This window comes from Homarus americanus, unplaced genomic scaffold (genome assembly GCF_018991925.1).
Source record: "Homarus americanus isolate GMGI-L3 unplaced genomic scaffold, GMGI_Hamer_2.0 scaffold21824, whole genome shotgun sequence".
NCBI classification, from domain to species: Eukaryota; Metazoa; Arthropoda; class Malacostraca; order Decapoda; family Nephropidae; genus Homarus; species Homarus americanus.
In genome coordinates this window covers 742,363-760,082 of record NW_024728009.1, presented here as the reverse complement: position 1 = coordinate 760,082, position 17,720 = coordinate 742,363, and the positions used below count along the sequence as shown (strand labels likewise).

General features: G+C 40.2%; 1 protein-coding gene across 1 annotated transcript in view; it reads left to right on the top strand.

Moving 5' to 3' along the window:
• Positions 1 to 17,720, top strand: part of LOC121865979 (gamma-butyrobetaine dioxygenase-like) — a 31,402-nt gene that overhangs the window by 12,188 nt on the left and 1,494 nt on the right. Inside the window, exons 3-8 of the mRNA XM_042365553.1 lie at positions 12,297 to 12,446; positions 12,648 to 12,775; positions 13,114 to 13,323; positions 14,966 to 15,071; positions 15,824 to 16,026; positions 16,230 to 16,396. Coding sequence (XP_042221487.1) covers positions 12,297 to 12,446; positions 12,648 to 12,775; positions 13,114 to 13,323; positions 14,966 to 15,071; positions 15,824 to 16,026; positions 16,230 to 16,396 — 964 coding nt within the window. The remainder of the gene's footprint in view (positions 1 to 12,296; positions 12,447 to 12,647; positions 12,776 to 13,113; positions 13,324 to 14,965; positions 15,072 to 15,823; positions 16,027 to 16,229; positions 16,397 to 17,720) is intronic.

The following is a 17,720-nucleotide window of genomic DNA, read 5'->3' as shown; positions in this document are numbered from 1 at the left end:
ACCTGATACACTGTCACACACTATGGGAGCCTCTGGCTCTTCAAAAACACAATCTCTGGTTACTGCACAAAAGAGAGTTGTACGGACAATGACCTACTTGAAAAAAAAAAACAGATCGCACAATCGAAAAATTTGCTATATTGAAAATTTTAAAATTCGAAGATATTAACACCTACTGCTGTGCCCTCTTTGTTTACAAATCTATCAATCACTTGCTTGATAATAATTATTTCCAGTTCCGGAATAATCAGAGATACAACTTAAGGCACCCAGAGCTACTAAGACCACCAGTGCGCTCCTCTCAGCCCCAGACCTCCATAAAATATCACGGTGTGAAGGTGTGGAACAACTTACCCCCACCCATCCCAGCAAAGACTACACTTTCTTCCTTTAAATCATCTTTTAAAAAATATCTATTGTCTAAGTATTAATATTTCTTGTAACACCTACTATATTTACAGTACCTGCTTTTATTGTACCATCAAAACCATTTTATCGGAAATTATCAAGTAAATAAATAAGTAATTACCATTGCAATAAACATAATTGCCAACTAAACATAATCCTGACAGCTCTGTCCTCTTGTTTAAGGATCTGTTAACCAAAATTTGATATCTTGATTATAACTTGTTCAAATGGCTTTTAGAAAATGTTCAAATGATTTTTAGAATATTTTAATTACTTTTGCAATGCTAATTACTCGCCACTTATGGGTTTTCGAGGTCATTTCTTGGTGCTTGTGTATTATTCTGGATGTACTTAAATAGTTAGGCACATTAAATTTTAGCATTAGAATTTTAGTTCAGAGAGAAAAAAAGTATTACATTTAAAAATCCTTTTAAGGCTTTAGACTTTAATTTTTGTCATTTCAGCCAAAAATGGTTTGTTAATTTCAGTATATGTACTCCTAGATGTGCTGTAGGAATCTGTTAACCAAAATTTGATATCTTGATTATAACTTGTTCAAATGACTTAGAAAATGTTTCCAAATGATTTTTTAGAATATTTTAATTACTTTTGTAATACTAATTATACTTCCGCCACTTATGGGTTTTCGAGATATTTCTTGGTGCTTACGTGTATTATTCTGGATGTACTTAAATAATTTAGGCACATTAAATTTGGTTCAGAGAAAAAATATTTTGGCGAAATCCTTTAAAGGCTTTTAGACTTACAATTTTTCGTCATTTTCGACCAAAAATGGTTTGTTCAAACAGTATAGGTACTCCTGAATGTGCTGTAGGATCTGATATGGGGTGATATCTTGATTATAACATTCAAATGGCTTTAGAAAATGTTCAAAATGATTTTTAAAGACATCTTTTATTACTTTTGTCACTAATTACTTTCCGCCCTTATATGGGTTTCAAGGTCATTTCTTGGTGCTTGTGTATTATTCTGGATGTGCTAAATGGTTAGGCACGATGAGTACTGGTTCAGAAAAAGGTATTTTGGCCAAAAATCATTTAAAGAACTAGACTTACAATTTTCGTCATTTCGGTAAAATGGATTTTTAAATTCAGTATAGGTACTTCCTGAATGTGCTGCTTAAGGAGCTGTTAACCAAATTTGATATCTTGATTATAGCATTTCAAATAAAACTTAGAAAACATTTCAAATGATTTTTTAAGAATAGCCACTGGTAAAAGTACTTTGCAATGCCTAATTACTCGCCACCCTTATGGGTTTTCGAGGTCATTTCTTGGTGTATGTATTATTCTGGATGTACTTAATTAGTTAGGCACATTAAATTTTAGTTCAGAAAACGTATTTTTATTTAAAAAATCATACAAGAGCTTTAGACTTAGAATTTTTGTCATTTTCGGCCAAAATGGATTTTGTTCAGAATTTCAGTATAGGTACTCCTAGATAGTAACATGAGATCTGTTAACCAAATTTGACCATCTTTGATTATAACTTCACATCCAAATGGCTTTTTAGAAAATGTTCAAATGATTTTTTAGAAATATTTTTAATTACTTTTGCAATACTTAAGTACTCGCCACTTATGGGTTTTCAGAGGTCATTTCTTGGTGCTTGTGTATTATTCTGGATGTACTTAAATAGTTAGGCACATTAAATTTTTAGTTCAGAGAAAAATATTTTTGGCCAAAATCCTTTAAGGCTTTGGAGCTTACAAATTTTTGTCATTTCTGACCCAAAAAATGGATTTTTGTTCAAAATTTCAGTATAGGTACTCCCTGAATGTGCTGTAAGGATCTGTTAAAATTTGATAACCCAGTTATAACTTGTTCCATGGCTTTTTAGAAAATGTTTAAATGATTTTTCGTCTTTTAATTACTTTATAATACTAATTACTACTTTTATGGGTTTTCGAGGAATGCATTTCTTGGTGCTTGTGTATTATTCTGGATGTACTTAAATAGTTGAGCTTTATTAAATTTTAGTTCAAGAAAGGCTGGCCAAAAATCGCTGGGCTTTTAGACTTACAATTTTGTCATTTCGGCCAAAAATGGATTGAAATTTCAGTATAGGTACTCCTGAGATATTGCTGCTTAGGATCCTGTTAGCTTAGAATTTGATATCTTGATTATAACTTGTTCGATGACACCCAGAAAATGTTCAAAATAAGTTTTTACTAGAATATTTTAATTACTTTTGCCATGCCTAATTACTCGCTACTTATAAGGTTTCGAGGTCATTTCTTGGGGCGCTTGTGTATTATTCTGGATGTACTTAAATAAGATTTAGAGCACATTAAATTTTAGTTCAGAGAAAAAATATTTTGACCAAAAATCCTTTAGACACCCCAGACTTACAATTTTTCGTCATTTCGGCCAAAAATGGATTTTTGTTCAAAATTTCAGTATAGAGTACTCCTGAATGTGCTGTAGGAATCTGTTAACCAAATTTGGTATCTTGATTATAACTTGTTCCAATGGCAAAATGTTCAAATGATTTTTTAGAATATTTTTAGTACTTTTGCAATGCTAATTACTCGCCACTTATGGGTTTTCGAGGAATGTTTCTTGGTGCTTGTGTATTATTCTGGATGAACTTAAATAGTTAGGCACATTAGAATTTTAGTTCAGAGAAAAAAATATTTGGCCAAAAATCATACAGGCTGGAGCTTACAATTTCGTCATTTCGGCAAAAAATGGATTTGTTCAAATTTCAGTACTTAGTACTCCACGAATGTGCTTTCTTGGGGATCTGATAACCAAAATTTGATATCTTGATTTATAACTTGTTCAAAATGCTTTTTGAATCATTTAAATAGTTTTTAGAATATTTTAGTACTTTTTTGCATGCTAATTACTCGCCACTTATGGGTATTGAGGTCATTTTCTTGGTGCTTGTAACATATTCTGGATGTACTTAAATAGTTAGGCACATTAATTTTAGTTCAAGAAAAAAGTATTTTTTAGCCAAAAATATTTGGGCTTTAGACTTACAATTTTTCGTCATTTTGACTTCCATAAACTGGATTTTGTTTAAAATTTTACCAGTATAGGTACTCCTGAATAATGTGCTGTAGGATCCTGTTAACCAAAATTTGATATCTTTGATTATAACTTGTTCAAATGGCTTTTTGAAAATATTTCCGTGATTTTTGAGAATATTTATTCACTTTTTATTTTAAATTATACGCCACTTATGGGTTTTTTCAGGGAGTATTAATTTCTTTGGTGTGTATTATTCTGGATGTACTTAAATAGTTAGGCATTAAATTTTAATTTCAGAAAAAAGTATTTTTGGCCAAAATCATGGGCTTTGGAGCTTCAATTTGTCATTTTCGGCCAAATAGTTTTTGTTCAAGAGGCCCACAGTATAAGTGCTCCTGAATATTGCTGTAAGGACTCTGTTAATCAAAATTTGATATCTTGATTGTATAACTTGTTCCGTGGCTTTAGAAAATGTTTAAATGATTTTAGAATATTTTAATTACTTTTTTGCAATGCTAATTACTCGCCGCACTTATGGGTTTTCGAGGTCATTTCTTCGGGTGCTTGTGTATTATTCTGGATGCTTAAATAGTTAAGGCACATTAGAATTTTAGTTCAGAAAAAAGTATTTGACCAAAACTCCTTTAAGAACTTTAGACCTGGTACATCATTTCGGCCAAAAAATGGATTTTGTTCAAAATTTCAGTATAGGTGCTCTGAATGTGCTCTAGCAAGGATCTGTTAACCAGAAATTTGATATCTTGATTATAACTTGTTCCGATGGCTTTAGAAAATGTTCGATGATTTTTAGAATATTTTAGTATTACTTTTGCAATGCTAATTTACTCGCCACTTATGGGTTATCGAGGTGTTTCTTGGGTAACTGGTATTATTTCTGGATGTACTTAAATAGTTAGGCACATTAAATTTTAGTTCAGAGAAAACGTATTTTTTATTAAAAATCCTTTGAGGCTTTAGACTTACAATTTTGTCATTTTCGGCAAAAAAGTAGTTTTGATTTAAATTCAGTATAGGCCTCCTGAATGTGCTGTAAGGATCTGTTAACCAAATTTGATATCTTGATTATAACTTGTTCAATGGCTTTTAAGAAAAATGTTGCAAATGATTTTAGAATATTTTATTACTTTTGCCATTGCTAATTTACTCGCCACTTATGGGTTATCGAGGTCATTTCTTGGTGTATGTATTATTCTGGATGTACATAAATAGTTAGGCACATTAAATTTTAGTTCAGAGAAAACGTATTTTATTACAAAAATCCTTTAGACTTAGACTTACAATTTTGTCATTTTTCGGCCAAAAATGGATTTTGTTAAATTTTGACATAGATACTCCTGTCCTGAATGTTTTTAACCATATTACTGTACAACCCAGGTTGTACTGCTCCCCCATTATACTTATGATTTTTAATACCATAATTTGTAATATATATATATATATATATATATATATATATATATATATATATATATATATATATATATATATATATATATATATATATATATATATATATATATATATATATATATATATATATATATATATATATATATATATATATATATATATATATATATATAAAAACTAAAAAAATAATAAATAAGTAAACTTAATAAATATTGAATGATAAATGGTAACATTATGAGATGTTCTTATTACCACCATGCTATTGTACTATTCCAGATTATTTAAATATTACATAATACTTCCTTGAGATAAATGTATATTATATAAATCAGGTGCCTAAAAGAGAGCTCAGGTTCTCAACTGGCTCAGCCATGTTAATATTGGTATTATTATGCACTCTGTATCTGTGTTTTTCTGACTAAATAAACTGTTTCAATTCAATTCAATCTAACAGCAACTTCAGAATAATACAAGGCCGTAATGGTGGGTCACTATGGTTAAGTTAGGTTTAAATGGTTAAATTTGTTAATAGGTTAGCTTAGATTAAATTAGTTTTAAATAGTTAATTTAAACATTGTCATCAGTTCACTAACATAATATATTTTTTATGAAAAGGAAGTCGTGTTTGTGGTGATATTTCATTAAACCATAAATTACGACAAACGAACTAACCCTGACCTGGCCCATCTAACTAAAATTTATAGTAAAGCCATCTGGTTGTTAAATTAGTTTATGTTTTCTTGGTTTGGTTAGGTTAGGTTAATTTTCCTTTTAGATGCTAAAAATAAGCAATGTGTCATACCAAGCTATTCCCAGGGGTTAAATAGCTCATACCCGATATGCAATTGTTTTTAAATTCAGTTTATAATATTTTTCTCTCACTTCGCCGGCTGACAATGTGAACATAAGGAGGAGGGATTACAATTTCACAAAAGTTAATAATATTCAAATGCTCACCTCTTGTATCATTCCTAAATAAGATTATGTTTAAATCCCATCTAAGACCATATTACCTTTTATAAGGAAACAGCTACAGCCCTTTAATATGCTTCCACGACCAGCTGGTGGACCGAGGCATATGCTAAACACACTGACAGCAAATTTCTATTCCATTTAACTATAACAATGTGTCATTTTTATTTCGCCAAGTCCTTATGAAACGTTATTCGTGTTTTTCGTGGAGTGATTGGTGTATGTATATTATGTATGCTGGATTATGTATTATGTATGTATATTATGTATGTGCCATTTATATTTTATTCAGCCTAGCTAGCAGCGTGTGGCAATGTTATTACCATATCCCACACGCTTAATTAATGTGCCTGGCGACATTATGGAGAAGCTGCTAATGTATCACTTGCCTTAAATGGGTCTATGGTGATTGACCCGGACCTTAGCTAGGGAGCAGTGCTACCCACCTCTGTGTACATACTCTTATCCAGTAAACCGAACCTACAAAACTATACAGGTGTTTGTGTTCTCTCCTGTATATAGAACTTATTACCCAGAACATCTAACATGGCGCAGTGCGTAGTTTTACTGGATTATTACGAGTGATTAGTGCAAGTTTGTGGAAAGCCGGCTGATGGATCCCCGCCTTGGGTCAACCCCGCGTCATCCCTCGAAGAATTTCGCAACTTTGAGCAGTGTCAGTGACAGTGATTTTCTGTGAAGTGTTTAGTGCATTGTGTGTTTCGTGCCATTCATGTGTGACCTTGTTCGAACGGATTTCCAAGGTATACGGCATGTTCTGGGCATTTGTGGGGTGTAGAGCTCAGCGCACCCTCCTCTGACCGTTTACAGAGAGCGACTGAGCTACTCCTATCTCCACCCCCCTCCCTCACAGCGCCGCCTCCACCCCCCCTCACAGCTGGGGCGAGACGCTCTGCCTGCCTGGGACACACACACATACATGTACTAACACTTGCTGACCGCGCGGTTCCTTATATATATTTTATATATATAACCTACTTATCTGTGTATTTAATTAAATTTTTTTTTGTCTGAAATCTTGTTGATACGACGGGCTGACCGGTCAACACTGATTTAAGACACAGTACACAGATAAAGTAGTTATGTCTCATGCCTTACGTAGCCGTGGACCCAGCGCCTGGATGAGTCAAGCGGATGATAGTCCCCCAGAGATGGATGACCAGGCCGGCCCAGCTCCCACAACATCGCGCAGCCCTTCACCTCAACATTCAGCGTTATCTCCAGAGATAATTGCCTTAATGAAGTTTATGAGAGATGAGAGACGCGAGGATGAAGCTCACAGACGTTTGGCGGATGAGCACAGAAGGCAAGCAGAGGCAGAACGAGACCACCAACGGAGAATGGAAGACAGTGCACGGTTTGAAGCCTTGATATCTCGCCTCACTGTTAACCAAGCCCCTGGCTCTAACACTGCCTCGGTACTGAATGGTTCAGATACCTCATCCATGCTTCCTTCACGCCCCCCAGCCCCACCTAAAGCAGCAGCTCAAACACCGCCCATCTTGGAGCCTGATGTAAATTTCCAGACTTTTCGCGAATGGCGGCGGCGGTGGGCTGATTATGCTACAATGGTGGATCTCCAGAGTTTGTCACAGCCTAAACAACTCATCCAGCTGCGTATGTGCCTGTCCTTGGAAGTTCAGCGTGTCTTAGAACATACGTTGCAGGTACCCCCAACCTCTTCGCTGTCTGTAGAGGAGGTACTGGACGTTCTTCAACGGCACATCAAAGGACAGCAGAATGAAGCTCTGCGCAGGAGGGAATTGTTTAGCTGCAGACAGATGGAGGGTGAGTCTTTTGACGCTTTTTATGTACGTCTTAAGAGAGCCTCGGAAGAGGTAGATATATGTTTAGGCCACCACCAGCAGTGCGAGGAGACCCAGTTGAAGCAGGTGATCCTGATGGGTGTTAAGGACGAGGAACTTGTCCAACGCCTCACCTCCCTCGACTCTTCCTCTTCTCTTCAGGATGTGTTGACGATATGTCGCTCCTATGAGGCTGCCAGGTGTGCCACCTCTGCCATCCGAGCTCCCCCTACAGCTGTACGCGCTGTTTCCCGGTACAAGAAGGACAAGAAGTCTGCTCCTACGCCTTCGCCCACCACGTCCACGCCCGGTTCATTTTGCAACAACTGTGGTAAGCAGCACGGAACACAGGTATGTCCAGCTGCTCAGTCTACCTGCAACAGTTGTGACCGTAAGGGCCACTGGTCACTCACAGTACGGTGCCCAGCCAAACGCGTCCAGTGCAATGTGTGCGGCCGTCTGGGCCACTATGACAAGTGTTGCCCTTCCAACAAACCCAAGGAACAGCGTCAACGGAAGCTTCAGCGCCCTTCTACCAGAGAGGGCCGCCCACAGTCTCCCAATCAGAGGCACGACGACCCTGGACAACGCTGGAGCCATATTAGGAATGTGTGCTCCCCCCCGCGTCCCAGGACCAAAGTTCCCCAGTACATCAGTGTCATTGTGACCTACCGCAGTGTGTCATCCCGTCTCCAGATGTTGCCCGACACCGGCGCTGATGCTACAGTCATCGGTCCCCAGCATTTGCAATGCTTGGGGCTCTCTCCAAGTGATCTAGGACCGCCCCCCAAGGATCTCCGCTTTATGGCAGATGGTTCACAGATGACCCCGGCCCTGGGTTCACTCCAAGCACAAGTCACCTTTGGCAACAGGTCGTGTCAAGCCTGGATTGATGTGCATAATGGTGTCCCGACTCCCTTGCTGTCCTACAGACATTGTCAAGAGTTGGCCATCATCTCCCAGGACTTCCCAACACCGATTCTCGAGGTAAATTACGCCAACAGGGTGCACGAAGGGAGCAGCAACTACCCTGCTGCCGCCCTACCCCTACCTCTGGCCAGTGACACCTCTCCTTCGGTAGTTGTCCCTGCTGCATCACGTCCCCACGCCTTGGCTCGCCTTCACGACAGTCACCGTGGAGCTGAGGCCACCAAACGACGTGCACGACAGACTGCGTTCCGGCCTGGCATCGACCCCGACATCTCCAATGCTGTCCAGGTGTGTAAGCCCCGCCACGTATTACAACCCAGCCAGCAGCAGGTACCCTTCATGAGTGACGACAACCCCACCCGCCCCTTTGAGTCTGTGTCGGCCGACTTTTTCTGTGTGTCAGGAAAGTCCTTCCTGGTTATCGTCGACCGTCTCTCTGGTTGGCCGGTTGTCATCAAGGGCGGTAATGACACGACGTCTGCCGCCACCATCAGCAAGTTCCGCCACTACTTCCGTGACGTGGGCGTTCCTGTACGCCTGCGAACCGACGGAGGGCCTCAGTTCACAAGCCGGGACTTTGCTGCGTTCCTTGACCGATGGGGAGTCCGGCATGTGTTGTCATCGCCCCATTACCCGCAGTCCAACGGCCACGCTGAGGCTGCTGTCAAATCCCTGAAGCACCTCATCCTTAAGGTGGCCCCTTCTGGGAACATTGACTGCGAGGCCTTCGACCGGGGTCTTCTTGAACTCCGCAACACACCCAACTACACCGGACGCTCCCCTGCCCAGGTTTTGTATGGGCGCCCCCTTCGTTCTTGTGTCCCTGCTCACCCTCAATCCTTCTCCAAGGAGTGGCAGGCCAAGACAGAGGATTGTGATCGCCGAGCCGCCGAACGTGTTCAGGACGTCGTCGCCCGCTACAACGACCACGCCCGTTCCCTCCCCAGGTTGAGTGTCGGCACCCAAGTCCGTGTTCAGGACCCGACCTCCCTACGTTGGGACAAAGTAGGCGTAGTCATGGGTCTCGGCAGGTCACGGGACTACCAGGTGCGGTTACCCAGTGGTCGTGTGTGGTGGAGGAACCGCCGTTTTCTCCGCCCCGTAACACTGCCTTCTGCTGGCCCCGCCACCAGTGTTGAGTCCCATACCCTTCCCAGTGATGAAGTCCCTCGACGCTCAGAACGGATCCAGAAGAAAAGGTCCGCTCAAGACTTTGCTATGAGCGTATAGGGGGAGGGAGGTGTATGTATATTATGTATGCTGGATTATGTATTATGTATATTATGTATGTGCTCCATTTATATTTATTCAGCCTAGCTAGCAGCGTGTGGCAATGTTATTACCATATCCCACACGCTTAATTAATGTGCCTGGCGACGTATGGAAGCTGCTAATGTATCACTTGCCATACGTCGTCTATGGTAGTTGACCCGGACCTTAGCTAGGGAGCAGTGCTACCCACCTCTGTGTACATACTCTTATCCAGTAAACCGAACCTACAAAACTATACAGGTGTTTGTGTTCTCTCCTGTATATAGAACTTATTACCCAGAACATCTAACAATTGGTAAGAACCTTTAGTAACGGGGAATAAGGTAAAGTTGTGTAGTTTTAGCAGTTGAACGTGTTGAGTTGAGTCAGCCTCACTGTGTAGTCTACTATACTGTACATCCTCATAATTAACACATTAACCTCCACAAATACAGCCCGTGTTGACCACCACTTACCTCTTGATATTATATTCCCACACCAACGACGACTCTTAACACTTCACTGTTAACACGGCAACAGCGGCAACTAAACTGACCGACCGTCGTAGTTCATAAAACATCTTGGAGTAGGTGTCGGAGCTTCATGGGACTGATTGAACCTGTCTCATTACTGTCAGAAGACTTCGATTGTATCTTGCTCTTTGAATTTACAAAATACCTAATGGCTAATAACTAATTTTTATTTTCAACCGCATTTATTCTATGCACATAAGAAACCTTTACTCTTCTAATTACAGAGACGATTATCCCATATGAAAAAGTTCATTGTAACGAACACATATCACCGCTGGTCGTGAACCTCTAAACAACGCTTCCAAACTCTGTACCTCATCAGTGTCTCAGTGTCCGTCAACTGTGAAGAACCTTTGAGAATTTGGTTCTTATTTTGATTAACTCTTTTGATTAATTGATTAAAATAAAAATGAAAAGACAAAAAGCAAGGAGATAAAACACAACCATATAATTTTCTCAACTCAATGCGTTCGAAGACGTCTACCAGGCAGCATTACCAACACAGATCATCACCAAAACAAAGTAATGAACAAACTATATAACATTATCCCTATACTCTTATGATTCACTTGGGTGTTGTACTTACGTGTTATACAGACTGTAGATAAACTCACTTGGAGGAAACGACAAGTCACACTTACGTCAATAACTTAGTGTTTCATATATACGCGTATTAGGAATCATGGCAAATATGGTGTGGTAGTCTCAACAAATTGTCTAAAGCCATCCAATAAGATCGTGTAAAAATAATAACAATAGTTCTGTAATTTCGTAAAGTTCCTAGATATTTGAGTAATTTCGTGAATTCCCCGAGTGAAAAAGTAATTACATGAAATGACTAAATTCTTCAGGGATTTCACAAAATTACTAGTGTGTGATCAAGTCCTATTGGGTCTCTGCTTAATGGCACGTTGAGATTTGGCGTCAAACTTCATGGTACTTATATAAGTCATTACACATTATTAAGATAAATTGTGGGAACTTATCGAAAGTCTTGAAAGATCTTACTCTTGTGGTCAGAGTGAGTCTTGTTTATCGAGGTTTACGATTTAGAGAACATAGGGATGAAGGGTGGGGGTGTAGAGTGAGGGGTGAAGGGTGAAGGGTGAGGGATGAAGGGTGAGGGGTGAAGGGTGAGGGTGAACGGTGAAGGGTGAGGGATGAAGGGTAGTAGGTGAGGGGTGAAGTGTTAGGGGTGTATATTGAAATGTGAGGGGTGAAGGGTGAGGGATGAGGGGTAGGATGTGAGGGGTGAAGGGTAAGGGGTGTATATTGAGATGTGAGGGGTGAAGGGTAAGGGATGAGGAGTAGGATGTGAGGGGTGAAGGGTAGTAGGTGAGGGATGAAGGGTGAGGGATGAGGAGTAGGATGTGAGGGGTGAAGGGTGAGGGATGAGGGGTAGGATGTGAGGGGTGAAGGGTAGTAGGTGAGGGATGAAGGGTGAGGGATGAGGAGTAGGATGTGAGGGGTGAACGATATGTAAAATTTTCATATATTTTGTGGTACTCAGAAGGTCGAGTGGCGGCTCCAGTTTAGTATGTGACAGGAACTATAATATTCTGCCATACAGAGGCAACAAACACAACTAGTACTAGGACTGTGTCTCGATGGCAGTTCATCAATACGCACCCGACAATCTATTGATCTTCAAAAGTGAAGACTTGACACATTAATGTTCATAACAGTATATAAAAATATTGGTGCAACCTATCATTATTTTGCACCGTAAATCTTACTAAGCCTTTCAGAGTAAGAGTGGGTAAAAACACAGGGAAATTTCATTTATGCATTCTATCCTTTTATAATATTTCTAACATTACCAGAACAGTGGAAATGTGATGGTCACATGAGGTGTACTTGTTGGAATTTGTACTTTATTTCCTGTAAATTGAAGGTCAGAATTGTTTTCTTGTTTTCGCTCATAAACTGCACCTGGAGTATTACAGGTGTGTTGGGAAGGTGGCGGGACAGATGTGTATCCATACGTATGGCTGCGAGACAACTGCCAATGTTCTATTTGTTTTCATCCTGTGTCGAAGATGCGAAAACTGCTAGTTGAGGACCTCCAACTCGGCGTCAGTCCATCTGACATCCAGGTAAATATATCTTAATAATCCTGCAGTATGATTCGTGTCTGTAGGTGAAGGTGTGTTCAAGGTGGTCACCGACTGAGAACAGCATTTCTTTAACATCCTGGAACAGTTATATAAACATACTGACGTAAGGTATTGTGTTTTAGAGTACAGTGCCAGAACGGGAGCTGAAACAATGTGTAACAGACGTGTCCTTCATCACAGGTGGTTGACAGTGGTAGAGTGATTGAGGTGCTGTGGTCCGACGGTCACCTGGCCACTTATCCTGCCACTTGGCTCCACCAGAGGGCCTTCAACACACATAAAAGAGATCTTCGTAACAACACAGTAAGGTAAACAGAACTAAGTGTATCCTTGTTGCTGAAAGATGTACACCACAATTGCTTCACACTCTGGGATAAATAAAACTTAATACAGAACCTCTTGATGAAATTATCACTACTGTATTGATAAGCTGTTATGTACAACTTCTCTCAGTGTTAAGTGTATCGGTGTAGTAAAGGCTCCAGCCACACGCGTGATGCGCTCATGGCTAAGGTTCAAGTTTGTCAATATTTATTGGTTCATATCTTTCCAACAACAAGTTGTTATTACATTGCAAATCACAATTACTGCTTGATAAAGTCATTTAGTAATCTCAAGTTTAATAATCATAGACATTTGTTTACAGGTCAAAGCCAACACTCTGGGGCAAGGAACTGCTGGAGAACTTACCAAGAGCTTCCTTCCCAGAACTGCTTCAGGATGACTCAGCTCTCCTGCAGTTCCTGCAGCAGCTTGAGTCTCACGGGCTGGTGGTGGTCTCTGACACACCCACTAAACTGGGACAACTACATCGGCTGAGTGATCGAGTTGCCTACTTGAGTAGGAGTCATTATGGGTAAGTGCTTGAAGATTGAGAAGTGATTCTTCAAATCTCACTTCTGTGACTAACTTCAGTTTAATCGACTCTCGCATTATAACACGAAGTCTCTAGAGGTGAAAACTCGCAAAGATAAATGGCTGAACTAACCCAGCAATTAGTTACACCTTCCTAACACAACCAAGAACCCGAAAGTGGTCCAAGTCAACAAGTGGTGAAGTGTCATTATTTAATCTTCACAGTGCTGAAGGCTCGGCTATAAGTAGCCACTTGAGCTTCAACACCTAGAGTCAGCCGACTGTACTGCTACCCACTAGGTGGAGGGAGGAGAGCCAAGTCATTTAATATGGCCTCACATTCCCAATACATATCATGGAAAACTACATAATTAAATATTTCTTCTTCTGATCTATCACATCAAAATTTGAAAACTTTTTAGTAACAGAACTGCATGAGGTGTTCATTATACCTCCTGGCAACCTGTTGAGCAGTAATAAAGCTCTCTCAGTCAAGTACTTTACGATCAACCCGCAATGACGCAACACAACACAACTCAATACTGTAAGATTAATCACTTCAGTATTTATCAGGAGACATGAAACAGAGAAAAACAAATAGTCTTCGGTGTGTGGATCTTGATTGATCATGAGAAAAGTCTCCTGACGCAGGATCTTTCATTCCATTGATCGCTTAGGGCAGTGGTTCTCAACCTTGTTTGCCCCATGCACCCCTTTCACCATATGTCAGAATGTCATTCCCCCCTCCTTTCCAAGATTGTCTGCCTCAAAAAGTGCATTCCAAATAATATGCATATAATACTGAAAATCCTTTATTTTTTCCATATTATTATCAGTTCCCCCCCTTGAAAACCTGAGGGGGGAAATTCCTCCCTGGTTGAGAACCCCTGGCTTAGGGCAATGTCTGGTGTTACGTAACAGTCTTGAAAATTATCCCAGCATATGAGGTCCCATTTTATGGCTGGGGAGGAAGAGGGTATCAATAAGGACAAGATAACAAGGAGGAGGACAATGAGAACAAGAGAGGACAATGAGGGAAGGCCAGGTTAGTCTAGGAGTGGAAAAATCCACTTGGGGGGGGGGGGGGGAGGCAACAGGTCACCGAGGAGAGCGGAGGAGGCTGTGTCGAGGTGAGGAAGTGCCTGATGCTGCCCTCCCATTTCCTGCGGGACTCCCACCACCCACCCACCATCACCATCATCCACTATCGTCACTACCGGTCATCATTAATATCACTATCATCACCATCACTATCATCATATCATCACTATCACTATCATCATTATTTTCATTATTACCTTCATCATCATCATCATTATTGCCGTCATCATCATCATCATCATCATTATTATTGCCATCATCACTATCATCATCATCATCATCACTATCATCAACATCATCATCAGCATCATCATCATCACTAACAATAACATTATCACTATTATCACCATCACTACCACCACCAGTGCATAACCTGTATTACAACATTAGCACCACCATTTCACTGACATCACAACCCGTCTTTTTGAGTATCAATCTTCACAGCCACGTCTTCCTTCCTCTCAGCCATTACCACAAGACAACTTCATCCGTCTTCAGTGTTAATTATTTGATTTTTCAGATTTTTTTGTTTTGTTTTTCAGAGAGACATTCATCGTAGAGAGTAAGAATGATCCAATCAACTTGGCATATACGGCAGCAAAACTTGAAATGCACAGTGATATCCCGTCCAGGAAATACAAGCCATGCGTAAGTTTAATTAAATATCTTGTCATAAAAACTATTACAATAAAGAGTAAACGTCTTCTTTTTTTCCTAGATGTTTGGTAAAATATTAAGGTTATATCCCTCAGCCACTGACATAGTCCCTCGTCTAACATGTTTACTGAAGATCAAGTGTTGGTAGAGACATAATCCATTAGCCACGTCTCACCAACATGGCATCACCCATTTAATATAAGTGAACGGATTTTAAACTTTAACAACTTTGGTTTAAGAGCAAAGGAGCTAATGAGATGGCGAGTCATCCACCGACGTGAGTGTGTTAAGTGTTATAAAGCATTCATCATACCCTCAAGTGCTACGCAGTTAATTGACTTATTACTGTAGAGAGAGTCAGGGTTTACACGGACGCAGTGAAAAAAAAACTATATGAGATGTCAGCTTTTGGTAGATTTAACGAGTCATAGCTGAAGGTCAAAGTTTAATAACAATTATGTTTTATACTACCTTCTCCTCATGTAAGGAGCTCCTCAGCTGATCCTGTAGGTATATATTGGCTATAAAGGAGCTGTCCTTCAGGTTATCATCAATGTTCTTTAACTAAAATATAGCCACGGTTCATCTACTGCGACATAGACGTGAACATTTCTGGGGAGGTAGTGGACAAGGTCTTGGCTGTCTCCTCTCACTTATGACACACCCACCTTACTTGGGAGAGGTGGGTATACCATATAAAGAAAATACTGTAGATAAAACTTTGCTTCTGTGTTGTTCGACAGATCCAGATGCTACACTGCATCCGTCAGTTTCACGGTGAGGGTGGCGACAACCAGCTGACCGACGGATTCCAAGTGTCACACAACTTCCGCACTCTACATCCTGACAAATTCCACATTCTCGCCACTACACCTGTGGACTTTATTGATATTGGGGTGGAGGATGGTAGAGATTTTTTTTTAGTAAATCACGACCCTATGATCAGGTGAGTATGTTGTTAACAGATAAATCTTACTAATCTTACTAAATCTTCTGATAGTTTGTGATACTTGCAGCTGACACTAAATATGTCTCGGTTTTCTTCAAATGTCTTTGATAAATAAAGAAATAATAATTGACCTCGACTTGTATAATATTTCTTAGATGGTAATTACGTTCAACAGATCCTTGGATGTTACCTATTTTCAGGCTTGACATTAATGGACAAATCCAGTCAGTCAACTTCAACCAGTTCTCCCGAGACTCTTACTTCAGAGTCCCAGTGGAGGAGGTTGCTGGCTGGTACGATGCTATGAAGACCTTCCGAGATATGGTCAATGACAATCAGTACTGTATCGAATACAAGATGAAGGATGGTATGTTCAAGATTTATATTCTATTTGTACATATCTGTATACGAAACTTAATCGAATTAGTCTACAAGGCATTTAATTAAGGGCATAAATTGTTGAGCATAGGGACCGCTTCATTAAATGTTTTCAGGAGTCACTTCGAATTATTTAGCTTAAAAAGAACTAGGGTCGATTATAAAGTTAATAGGCCACTCAGAATAACAATGCCACTCTTTCATTAAGATATATGAGTTGAAGTAATAAAAGTAGTAGTAGTAGTAGTTGTGGTCTGCATGCTCACCTCGCTAGCGAGCAGACCCGGGTTCGATCCCCGGGCAGGGTGAAACTATGGGCAAGTTTCTTTACGTCATTTGCCTCGGTCTAACCAGCAGTAATAGGGAAGCTGGATGTTAATGGATTTGCGGATCGTGTTCCGGCGTAATGGTTAGCCAGTGCAGTTGGCGAGTTGCCCGGGCTTCTCGGACTATTCCATGGTACTGGGTCATGCAACTCGTTATCTCAGGGTGTGGTTGTTGTGTTGGCGACAGCTTCTACACCTTAAACAAATTCACGTCTAGGTGGCTCTTGGGCTGGCTATCCTCGTTACACGAGGGGAAACCATTATAATAGCACAAATATTACTACAACTAATGTTATTAGTACTCCAACTACTACTATTTCTTTTGTAATGTCCTCCACCCTTCCCCCACAGCCATATCTTTTTCCACCATTTTACTCAAAGAAGAGGCAAAGGTGTGGGTCAATAATGCCTACTCAGAAATGCTCGGTGGTCCCAAATAAACCTCTTTGAATCAGCAAAATGTGGGGCTTCCAGAGAAATGATCAGGCAGATGACACTCTTCTACTCCTATCCGCCCTCCAAATACAAGCAAGAATATCCAATTTTTTCTTCCAGGTAAACACAAGTAGAACGTGCATGAAGCAATGGAGAAAAGACTATCAATGTGGCAGACGGGGACTCAGGGTGATCTCTTGAGTGAGGCAAGAACACTACAGGAGAGACTGAACACCGATGATGGGGCCAGGCAGTTTGGTAACAAAATACTCGCTGGAAAAGTGTTCTTGCAAATATATGCCTCACGGAGATCTTATTGTGGTGTGTTGGCCAATGAACAGCGAGATCATACAGCTTATGAAGGATAAATATCCTCCTGCAAGTGAAGAGGAAAGCAAAAAATTCAAGGGTGACTATATCCTCACCAAACGGTGTTCTGTTCGAGGAAATAACAGGAGAGATGGTGAAGAAAAAAGAATTAAAGACCCAGGGCGGGACAGGACCATCAGGCCTGGATGCCGACGGGTGGAGCATCCTCAACGCAAACAAATT